General features: G+C 37.1%; 2 protein-coding genes across 2 annotated transcripts; one reads left to right on the plus strand and one right to left on the minus strand.

Moving 5' to 3' along the window:
• Positions 1–542: 542 nt before the first annotated feature.
• Positions 543–4,228, plus strand: LOC143921645 (cilia- and flagella-associated protein 45-like). Its single transcript, XM_077444999.1, has 10 exons — positions 543–625; positions 693–888; positions 951–1,140; positions 1,213–1,348; positions 1,417–1,688; positions 1,760–1,938; positions 2,006–2,155; positions 2,225–2,329; positions 3,897–3,976; positions 4,048–4,228. Exons 1-10 carry the CDS (start codon positions 543–545, stop codon positions 4,226–4,228), a joined length of 1,572 nt encoding a protein of 523 aa, XP_077301125.1.
• Positions 1,760–12,092, minus strand: LOC143921012 (uncharacterized). The gene is made up of 4 exons (XM_077444096.1): positions 11,982–12,092; positions 11,033–11,904; positions 7,080–7,145; positions 1,760–6,605 (listed from the first exon to the last, which is right to left on the minus strand). The coding sequence occupies exons 1-4, from the start codon at positions 11,982–11,984 to the stop codon at positions 6,545–6,547; spliced, it is 1,002 nt and encodes a 333-aa protein (XP_077300222.1). The 5' UTR covers positions 11,985–12,092; the 3' UTR covers positions 1,760–6,544.
• Positions 12,093–12,681: the final 589 nt, after the last annotated feature.

Raw genomic sequence — 12,681 nt, forward strand, 5'->3', positions numbered from 1 at the left:
TTTTATTAAATTTTCTAATATTATACATATCGATGGCTTGATGCACAGATATTGTATGTCCATTTTGGAATTTGTATCGAATTTTAAGTTTGCAGATGCTGGAATAATTCATGTTCTTCTCAAAAATCTGAATTATTCCATTTACAAACTTAACATTCGATACAAATTCAAAAATGGACATACAATATCTGTGCACCAAGCCATCGATATGTTCATGTTCACAAATACAAAATTGTTTCACTTATATTTACAATTTAATTGTACATATGTGCATCAACTTTTGCTTAAGAAAAATATTAAATGACTCGAGCTCAATTATTTTCAAATACAATATAAAAAAATAACCTACCATTGAAAACTTTTTATTAGTGTCTCAAATTTTCATCATCTTCAAAGTAAACATAGTGGCCAAAACTATTGTTCCTAGTTACCATATAAACATCCTTTCAACAACCAAATTCGTTTAAGTATTGATGAAACAATTTCTCCACAACACACATCATTCTACTTCACAAAGCTAAATTTAAATTACATTCTCAACGATGACTAATCTTGTTAATTATGAAAAAGTGAAATATCAATTCGAAAAAAATACCGTCGTTCCCGGAACATACACTTTACACAGGTAATGTTTAAGTTACTGCTAGTTTCATGAGTAATTAAGGATAAATAATTTTATTACTATTTGACAGACCTTCCCAATGTAATCTCAAGTTTCCAAAAGACAACCGGCCAATACATAAAAAGCTCAAGAATGCATATGAAGGAAAAGAAACGATTGAGCTATTGCAGAATAGCAAATGGAGACACATGCTACTTCCCAACAAAGAAAAAACACTTTATCCAGCCATTTCACATAAAAATCAATATCAGAAACTAGAAAAATATGTGAGTTGAATGTAATAGTTATTAGTTGAAATTGAAAGCAATTTTATGTATTTTTTTTGTAGACTATACCTGTTGAGGAAACAGAAGATAAAAAATTTGACACTGATCTTAGACAAAAGGCAGCTGAAGAAAGTGAAAAATTGAAGGCAGAATTCAAAGCAAAGCAAAAACCTCAACCAGGAATAAAAAAAGAACACACCGAAGATCGCTCGGAGGAAGATGCAAAAACTATTACGAAAAATCGAGCCTATGGTAAGTTTTTAATGTTTGTTTTTAATCTAAAAATTCTATCAAATTACAAATTCAATTTGTCCAAATACGTAGACATATATAATGAGAACTTCCAAGGAGCTCGAATAGCTAATCAATTCATCTTGGCTTCCAAATGCCATGCTATAAGAGACGCTCAAGTCGCAGAAAAGGCAATAATATCCCAACAATTAGTAGAAGAAGATAAAAGGTGAACGAGAAACAGGTATTGAATATTTCAATGATTCATTTGAATATCTTTGTATTGCAAAATTTAAGGTTGGATGAGATAATGGAGAAGGCGAGGGTTGCCGCACTTGAAGAGGAACGGATAAAATACGAAGAGAAGAAAGCACGCCGGCTGGAGAACATTAACATCATCAAGCAGCAGATTGATGAGCATGAAAAGGCAAGAACGTTGGAAATGGAACGGATCTCCAAAGAAACCACTAGATTGAATAGGGCTGGACTGGCTATATTCAAGGATGAAGCTGAAAAGCTGAAAGAGAAACGAGAAAATGCTTTGCGCCTGATGGAGCTGCTGAATAAATGTGAGGAAATTTGTCATCGTCTTTCTTTTTCATTTTAGGTTTATGTTAACATTTTTTTATATATTGCAAAGGTAACGAGGAGCTGATACAAAACAAGCAGAAGCAAATGGAAGAAGATAAGATAATGGAAGGGCGCATTCTAAGGTTCAGGAAGGAAAGACAAGAGAGGGAGATCAAGTTGAAAATAGAAGCAAAAAAGAAAAATATTGCAAGGGAAAGAAATATAAACTTCATCGCTTCTGCACAAGAGGTATTCCATTCAATGGTGAAAGGTACTAATTTCGGATGTTTTGAATGTCTTTAATATGTGTTTGTAGAGTGCTAAAAAGTACCGAGAGGAGATGGAAAACATAAGAGTGTTAAAAGTGCAAGAAGATGTAGAGAGGGAATATCGCGAAAAAGAAAAAGCTTTAACCATTAAGAAAATCAAAGAATTGAAGATGTTGAAAGAAGCCAGGGAGAAGCAGGTAATCATTTGCAAAAAAAAATGAAATCATCCATTGATTAAGTTACTCATAATGGGTTATTTATAACAGATTGCAGATATTCGTCGTCAAATTGCTATGGAAATTTCAAGAGATGAAGAAGTATTCAAAAATATAATAAAACGAAACGAAGAAAACGCTATTAAAGAAGAGGAGGTAACTATTTATTGTTATTAGAAAAAATCTAGTCTACGAATAATTAAAACCTTTCTCAGTAAAAACATTTACATACCACAAAAGCTGGCGCATTGAATATTTAGCGGAATAAACAAGATTTAAATAACTAATTTATAATCAGTAATCATGTGCGTATGAGATATATTTCGCCGATGACACTTAGCATAATTATTAAATTACGTATGAAGTGTTATTAGATACTTATGTAAATGATTCCTTATTTTCACTATAGACAGAGTCAGATTTACTAAATATTAAAGTAGTGACAAGATATGACTCCGAATCTCGAGCCAATCAACATTTTTTATTACCAGATTCGTGTTTACTGGGCATAGATCTATAAGAAAAGTCATATCTCATACATATATCAGAACCATTTTTCGTGTCGAACAGTGTAATCGATTTAAGGATATTTCAGATGCGTATTTTTTTTTTAATTGAATAGTATTTGAAATTCAAAAATTATGTATTAACTTGTATTTCAAACATCCATGGAAATGAATTATAAAACAGCAATAATATAAATTAATTGACTGATTAAACAAAATTTGGATTTACGTGGGAAATGTTTAAAAATGTATGTTCATTAAAAATAATAATTTAGGCAATAATTATTGTAATATTCAACCATAAGAAAATGCATTCTTTAAATTTAATTTTTATATCTCAATGAAGTTTACGATGATTCTGAATAGTATATGTGATCTTCAGTATCAAAACCCAATAAATCCGTTTTCATAATTTTGAACTAATTACGAAAAATGTTCTATCATTAAGTTTAAGACTACTATAAAAACAAAAAAATTAAGCAATACTTAAAGTTATCAATTTGTTTTCCATTAAAAAACAAAAAGGTTCAGTGATAACTGGTCACAAAGTCACTAAAATCTCTGCAACGGAACATCTGGCAGCAGAAAAGTCCATCATAATAACGATAACTATCATACTAACGAGACTTGAGTGCCAAATATTGCGTATTCGCGATTTTAATGGCAAAAATTGTCTTTGTGACCACAGCAATGTGACTAATAATCCAATTACCAAAAAAAAGTATGTGTGAACCAATTTTTCATTCGTGTTTTGGTCTATTCACTTGTAATTTGGGGGACCTCACTTCATCTAAATCTGGCCCTGATCACAGATTACCCCAAGGCGATTCCCATGGTCAAAATTCTGTACATAAGTACTAAAAATTATTATTATAAATACATGCATTGAATATATATCGTGCGACAACCTCTGTTACTTAACTATTCCACTGCGGAAGCTGCTGTAGCAGTTCCATCGTATGTAGATGTTCCTCTTCCCAATTCACCGAATAAAACTAAATAGTGTGCTTTAATATGACTGCCGTTTCACGGAATTCAACCAGGAAGGTTAATTGTCCCAAAATTATGCTAATATAATAATAATAAACTGCATTCTGCAGCCTTTCTTGCAAAAATGTTCTAAGATTATTGCGAAAGATTTTTTTCTATCTGTTAAATAATCATTTTTAGTTCGATACTATCCAACTTTATGTAATATAATTTTAAAATACTTACAGAAGTTGAAAACTAGACAAGAAGCCCTCAAAAATCATAGGCAATATATAATAAAACAGATAAACGAAAAGGAAAGGAAACGGTAAACAAAATGTACATATTAATTGTGTTTAAGTTCGTCTCTTTGAAATTGTGTTGTTTGTATTCTTTTAGAATTGAGATGAGGAAATTGGCTAACGAGGAAGGCATTGCCATGAAACTCGAGCTGGAAAGACAGGAGAACTTGGAAAAGGACGTTGTAAGGCGAAAAGTGGAAGAGATGAAAGAACAAAAAATACCAGAAATATACGTCAACGAAGTCAAGCAAAGACTGACTAAATTAAAATATTATTAAATGATTGGAAATAAAACAAAAATTTTCGGTATCAAAATATATTCATAATATAGTAATTTGTATAATAGATGCTTTCAAAACACATTGTTCGGTTTATACAAAATACAATTCAGTATCGAATACGACTCCTTTCGATCGGCAGCCTGATCCTCCTCCATATCCTTTCCCTTCTCATCCGTCGTCCAGAGAAAGTGCAGCGTTTTCACATCCAGAGCGAAACCTTTCATCGCATCACGGTTATATGCATTTACCAAATTTAACTATGTATTTATTCAACCACCACAGGTAATGCTGTGGAAAAAATATAAACAGTTGTATTAATCGGTCAAAATATAAAAGCACTTCAACTCCCACACTCGAATATACATACATACATTGATTGGGATCATTATTACTTATTAGAATTTGCAAATTCAACTGAAAAAAAAAAAAAAATCAAAACCTGACGATATTCGAGTGTGCAAGCTTAAAAATATATGATATAAGTGAAATTTATTATAAATAAAAACTGTAGCAGAAATTTAAAAGGTATACAAGAGATGGCATCTTTACGAGATGGCAGTTGAGGCGTGAACGAAATATCTTTGGACGGTAATTAATCGCATTAAGCAAAAGTTTCCGATGCAGTAAAACGTACGTCGTCGTATGTTCGCACTTATTCGATCAGATGACAAATCGGTATGAGCTCAAGGAGTCGCAACGCACATCATCATGCACTAAAATGTATATATATATCTTTGGATAATCCAACCGGAAACTAAGTATAATATATTTCGTATATATATATATAATATGAGAACGCCCAGGGATACACAACGCAACTAAAACACTTGGTTCGAGACATAGCAGTCTGGACTACTTACGATTTTTTTGCCGTTTCGGTACACGAGAGGACACGCTCTTCGATATTATCGCAAAGCATCAGCCGTTCGAACGCAACCGTTGCCGCCGCATCATCTTCGTGTCGTCCGTTAAACGATGACAACGCTTAACCGCATCCGTGTGTGTGTGTGTGTGATTTTTTCCGTTATTAACAAAATTTTCCAATAACACTGAAATTCATCTCAAATATCACATATCAACTGATCGCTCAAAAGCAGCGGCCGCAAATCTTCTTTATCCTCCTCTTCAGAATACTTACTCTCCAAAATGCTTTCGATTACATTTCGGTTACGACATTGTAATTTATTTACTCGTCGACAGTTCAAAAACGCATGTTTCGTCTTCATCGGTTTGCTAATTTTTGCATTTTTGTAGACAATGCAAAAAAAAGTACACACGTTCTAAGTGTGCCTAAGTTCCGCAAACGAGTTGTGAAATTCAAATCACTAATAAACGTTACGCTTTCGAGCAACAATCTACATACATATTTCTAAACCTGTATGAAATAAAATTTTAATTACTTTTTTGAGGTGATGAAAAAATAAATAAAACAAGAAATAAGAATTCTTCTGTAATTTGTTTTTAGAACAATTTTAATCAATTCTTTTTAGCCAATTACAATTTTTTTGTTGAACTTTTAGATTGAAACTTTTCTTATGCAAACTATTTTACCTTAATGTATTAAAAGAAAAAATAAAAAAACAATAAATGAAAGAAATAAAACAGTAGTCAAGAAATTATGCATTTACTAGTCAAAAAAAAAAAAGTTTCTTTAAAAAATAATTACGTTTCATATATACATATAAAAAATTAATGCTTAATTTCAAAGCATTTTACACCAATGTCAACTTTGCGTAACTAAAAACGCCAACTTATATATCCGTTGAGATTAAAAAAAAAAACTACACGAAACGTATTTCTTGACGTGAATAAAAAAATCATTGAAGACTTCGCACCAATAGTCAAAAAGTCAAAAAAGGAAGAAAAAAAAAAACCAAAAGTGCGAATCGTACAAAAATATACATAATTAGTTCTTACAAAATACAAAAATTATTCACTGCATCATTAAAATCCTATATATGTATATATATATTAACTAAATGTACGAATTGTACTATCTTCATTGATTTATTACACTAACGTTAATCAAATATCCTAAAATCGATATTTACTTTATTACTTTGTATACTTAGAAAAAAAAGAGAAGATGAGGATATCGAAGGGGATCTACGTATCGTACACGAACGGTGTCCCTCTTCGAAATGAACCTGACGCCGAATACTCTTGGATAACACGTGTCGTCTCTCTCTCTCTCTCGGATGTGTATGCAATTTTCGACGCGAGTCTCTGTGCGCATACTTCGTGCCTGTCTGTGTCTGTGTGTGTGATTTATAACTAACGCTTTTGAGATTTTTGATGATACCGCCCGCGGGATTAGTACCTGCGAGGACCCATGCCCATGTCTCTACCGCCGCGGGGTCCGCTGCCGCCGACACTAAACACAAACCACCAAACAAACCCGTTGCAATATCAAAATTTATACATATGGAGCACACAAATAGCCTCGCGATTGAGCTGGCAATGCGGTCAATGGCGAGGCTACCGTAGATTAAACTGGCAAATTATAAAACTATAAACAAAACATTTAAAGAAAAACAACAAAAGTAATCTAAATTCGACGAGTACAGTCACTCTTCCATTTATGTCCAACGAATAAGTATCCCCTTTTTATTATTACTAATTTTTTATTGTACGCACTGGTCGTATATATATCGTTATACTTTCGCCCTAACGGATGTAAGATTTTTTATTTTTATTCATACATGTATGTTCGCTGATCCGATCATAGTGAAGAGTCGACGTCGACGTAAATCGGAGAGTGGCTGTATTGTTACGAGCAATTGGAAGTTATGTCGACTGTAAATGAAAAAAATTTGCGAGCTTATTGCGTATAGCGAGTTCAACTTACCGTCCCAGGGGTGGGAATTGCTGGTTGTAGGGTTCCCGTTCTCCGTAGCCGCCTCCACCGTTTCTCCTGTATCGGAACGAAAGCAATACTTCAGTACATTGGCATATTTGGAAGTGAATGTGATGAAAGTTTTAATTAGAACAAACAATGCACGAATGGTATGGGTGAGTCTTGGACATGTAAATCGGCACACTCTCAATTGGCAATTTGTCTGTTAAATGATCTAGTGTGTTCTAGATATGTTGATTTCATAGTCGGCGCAAATACAAGTTGTGATTTTATTATCAAACGTTTAGTGTCGATATGAAATATAACATAATAGTTTCATAGATAAGATAAGACGTTGTTATGATTTAAATCGTTCCGAGTTTAATTTCAGTAATACAGTTTTCATTGTCAAAGAGCTGACAGTTTCAGATATACTCAACAATAATGTAGAAAAAGGATTTTTCCTACTTTGGTAATATTGCCAGGAAGGATATGAAGATTCTACATAAGCTAATAGTTGCTGGAACAGTCGAGGGAAGGCGAGCGAGAAGACAGTCGCCCATGAGATCAAATTAATCCTTCGAATGCCGACCAACGCTGATTGGCGTTTTGCCAACAAGTCCATGGACTTAAAACGCCACTAGGCGTTGTATTTTGAGCATGTACAAAGTAAACGGGTCTAACGAAAGTGAAATGGTCGAAAAAGACTTGTTTTGTTCATTTTATATTGTTGCAAGATATATTAGAGAGTCTAAACACACCTTTACAAAACTCGAAATCCTCGGCGGTAGTTATATAGGGTTCGTTTGGATTAGCTACAATTTTTATACCGGCTTTCTAAATAATTTTAGTTGGAAATGATGGTGAGATTTCAACAGAAAAGACGTCAGCACTCAAAGGGTTAAACATATTGTTACGTACACCGCCGAGTAAGTGCAATCGGACTAGGCCGAGTAGCATACCGGAGACTGTGTGACCGTTATAATTGGTTTTGAGGATTATCTCCAGGCTGAAGTGCAACTTGGCTAAACAATGAATGCATTTAGCGGCACTCGGTTGCATTCCTGTGGAATTCTTAGAACTGACAATGCTAAAACGTGGGACTGCACATCCGAGTACGTGACTAAACAATGGGGAAGTAATCGGACGTCGAAGATGCCCCGAGTGACCTATCCGTTATAAGGCGGTACGGTACTTAGGCGATATCAAGACATTCAGGACAGAGCACTGCCAGTGCACGTGTATCTCCTTGCCCGCGGCCATAGAATTTCTGAACTTTACACGGCATTTTGAGCCGATTTCAACCGTTTTAAGGTTCAAAATTGGTTGAATATATTACTGAGAGCGACCTTTCGAATACATTTCTTGTTTCAATAACACGCGTACTGTTTCCATAACTATGCAATGTATTGTACGCGTATGTGTATGCTATTGGCGAATGCTGGCTGTCACCATGACGCTTGCATATACGATGTTAATTGAATAATATGTTACTTAACCGTTTGCCCGCGGCCGTCTTCTATGGAAGCTTTGCGCGACAAGTCTGTAGTGCGGCCGTCTTCCATATAATTTCTGACTTTGCACGGCATTTAGAGTCTTATATGCGACTATTTCAAACGTTTTAAGGTTCAAAATTGGTTGAATATATTACTGAGAGTTGAATGCCATCTATTCAATTTGCTTAAAATTCATACAAACCAGTCAAAATTCGTTTTTGTGGAATCATACTGAAACCTCGTTTGCGTGATGTCACGTCTGTTGAACAATGGCGATGATACGTCTCAATTGTATGAAGAATGATTATTTGACAATTAAGCCAAAACTACGAGGTATATTATGTATTTTATTGTTTAAAATAATACTTTATGGGCGACAAGTCTGTAGCGCGGCTGTATTCCATATAATTTCTGAACTTTGCACGGGATTTTGAGCCTTATATGCGCCTATTTCAACTGTTTTAAGGTTCAAAATTGGTTGAATATATTACTGAGAGTTGAATGCTATCTATTCAATGTGTATATATATTAAGTCAAAACGAGTTTTTTGTGGAACCATACTGAAACCTCGTTTATGTGACGTCACGTCTGTTGAACAATGGCGACGATACGTCTCAATTGTATGAAGAATGATTATTTGACAATTAAGCCAAAACTACGAGATATATTATGTATTTTATTGTTTAATATAATACTTTATGTGTTAACTAACATATCTGGTGACTTGAGTAAATATTAAAATTTGTATTTAAGGTCGAAAACTCGATTGCCAAATTCGCGAAAAAGGTGCCGCGCTGCGGGCAAAGGGTTAATCACATAGATCTAGAATAGCCTAGATATGGCATTCATACAAATTTCGTTGGAGATCTTGTCGCCACTAACTGAGGGGTGCAGGGGGTTTAACTAGCGGGGGAAGTAAGGTTTTTTTCCCTACGACGCAGCGGTCGGCGTTTTTTTCACTTCCCCCGCTAGTTAAACCCCCGCACCCCTCAATTAGTGATGAAAAGATCTCTGCATATCTATCGACAAGACCTCCGCAATCGACTTTTCCTACTTAGAAGCTACTAACCTACGGAGAGAAAAGTGTGCATGCGCCAAAAGGGAGACCAGTATAAACCGTGAGGGGCGGATCTATGTATCATACATCTATGGTTAATCACCAATAAATGTCACATAGCCCTATATTTAAAAACTGTCACATAGCCCTATATGCAGATGATACAGCTTGCTTCACAAGTAGCAAAAAACCAGACACTATTCTTAAAAATCTTGAATTTGCAATTAAAACAATGACTGAACACTTCACTAAGTGGAAAATTCAAATTAATCAAACCAAAACAGACGCCATATTCTTTAGTGTTAGAAAGCATAAGCCAAGTTCAGATCTGAAAATACCCTCTGGAGAAAGTCTGAAATGGCAGTCAGTAATAAAATATTTAGGAGTAACGTTTGATAAAAGAATGAGATGGGCACCTCACATTGAGGCAGCGAAATGTAAGGCGATGCGGGGTATACTCTCAATATATCCAATATCTAATCGCCATAGTTCTTTATCAACGCTAAATAAAATAACATTATATCGCGCGCTCATATTACCATTATTAACCTATGCTTCACCTGTATGGAATAACGCCTCGAATACTAACCTTTCCAAGCTCCAACTAATACAAAATAAATCCCTAAAAATAATTTATAATACACCCATATATACTAACCTGAAAAAACTGCATGCCATATATAATATTCCGTTTGTTACAGACATTACCAACAAACTAACCAGTAGATTCTATGACAGAATCACTAATAACCATACTATCACACTTGTGAAGAGTCTCGGTGATTACAACAAAATGTCTATACCCTTCAGGTATAACACACAGATTACCTAAACACAATCTGCTTTAGGTCATCGACTTTAGAGATTCTTTAATTAATGTTATGTATTAGATGTATTATGAACATTTATAAGGATTGTAAATAGGTTTTTGAGCTCTTTTTCCTATTATGCTTTAGATTAACATTAGAATAATATAATACTGTGATTACTAACCAAATTAAATTAAAATTGTAAAATAGAAAATGATCAGTAGATCAGTAGCTATTAAAATAGATATATAAAATGTATTGTGAACATAATTTCGTAATAATAAAAAGCATTTCAAAATCAAAAAAAAAAAAAACCAATAAATGCTGTGAAACTCGGATTACTCGGATCCTCCACCCACCCCTACGCAACAATATCACAAATAAAAATATCGCCCAATTACGATCCTCGATAATAAACAGACAAATAATATATGGACAGTGGGTGAGAAGTCGCTCCAATAAGCGAGTCGGAATGTTTGCACATAAAAGCAAGCCGTCGAAATGCAACATATGTAAATACCGCAAGACTGACTAATCGCACATGACTCATTCTAGTTTCTAATGCGAGACAGAAAAAAAAATTAGTATTAGTGATTGTCTCACATCTGCGGTGGCGACCTGCGGCTGAAGATATCTCCGTTGCCCATGGGGTTGGGTCCTCGGGGCGCTCCTCGGTCGAACGACGGCATGGACATGGGGGGGCGCATTCCTCCTCCGCCGCCGCCTCGCCGCTCCATCATCATGCTGGGCCGGTCCTCGAACATGCCCCCGCCCTGGGCGCCCCCTCCGCGCCTGTCCTCCCCGAACATGCCGCAGCCCCGCCTGTCGTCCCCTCCGTAGCCACCCCGCCGCTCGTCCCCGTACCCTCCCATGCCGCCCCCGCTACCGTAGCCGCCCATGCCGCGCCCCTCCATGAGGGCGAAGCCCCGGCGGTCCTCGCCGGAGAAGCCCGGCCCTTGCGGACCCGGACCGCCTAGTCGCTCGTCGTAGGGAGCGCGGCGGTCACCGGGGCGCTCGTAGGGGCCTCCGTTGCGCGGGGGGCCCATCCCACCGAGGGGCGGGCGCCCTCCCATGTCCATGGGCGGCCTGTCGCGCATGTATGGCGCGTCCCTCACTGGGGGTGGTCCGCGCATGGGGCCCCCAGCGCCGGGCGGAGGGCCACGCCGGGGTCCGGCCGGGCCACGCGCGCCCCCCCTGGCCCCACCGCCTCCCCCCCCACCGCCACCTCCACCCCCGCCGCCGCCGCGCCCGCGCTCCTTGATGCGTCCGCGCTCCACGGTGATGACGCCCCCGTTGAAGGAGGTGTTGTTGAGCGCGCGAATGGCGCTGGAGGCCATGTCCTCGGTCTGCATGTGCACGAAGCCGCAGCGGTTCATCACGTCGCACTCCGTCACCACGCCGTACCGCTCGAACAGTCGGCGCAACTCCTCGGGCTTGGAGCCCAACGGCAGGCTGCCGATGAACACCTTGGTCTGCTGAAATTAATAGAAAGAAACGTGTTACCGTTGTGGCACGAGGAGTGGAGTTGGCGAGTGAAAGATCTGATCGGTACCATGTTGTCTTCGATTCTGCCGCTGCTGCTATCAGTGCCAACGGACCTTGACTATGACGCGACGCGCTCTCGAAGAACGACGCAAATGGCGGATGGTAAGCGTCGGGCGTGCCGCACCTGTTTGCCGGTTGGCCGTGAGCGATTCGGATTCGACCATATTCACGTTTTTTTTTTCTTCAATTGTGTTATTCAAATCGTTTTATATACGATTGAAATTCTGAATTGGGTATTTCCGAAGTGACCGCCCGTTCCTTCTTTTAACCCCAATCTGAATTTACACTTGCTTTTTAAAATTTCAATAACTCAGTTATAGAGAAAAAAATTGGCTAATATCCTTTTACTACTACTTCCTTTATTGATTGATTCACGTATTTATTTATTATCTAATATATAATTTCGAAGTAGACTTTTGTAAATTTGTAATTTTGATGTGTTCGTTCGTAAATCCGTGACGTCAACGAAAAATTTAATTTTCTATGACGGATTTCAATTCTGATTCCCGATTTTGATTCCAATATTAATTCTGATTTCGATTCCTATTTCAATTCTGATTCCCAATTACTATTTCGATTCCGATTCCCGATTCCTATTTCATCTCCGAATACCAATTCAGATTTCATTTTCGATTACGATTTCAGTTCCAATTCCCGGTTTCGATTCCAATTTCAATTCTGATTACCAATTACTATTTCGATTCCGA

This window comes from Arctopsyche grandis, chromosome 13, assembly GCF_051622035.1.
Source record: "Arctopsyche grandis isolate Sample6627 chromosome 13, ASM5162203v2, whole genome shotgun sequence".
NCBI lineage: Eukaryota > Metazoa > Arthropoda > Insecta > Trichoptera > Hydropsychidae > Arctopsyche > Arctopsyche grandis.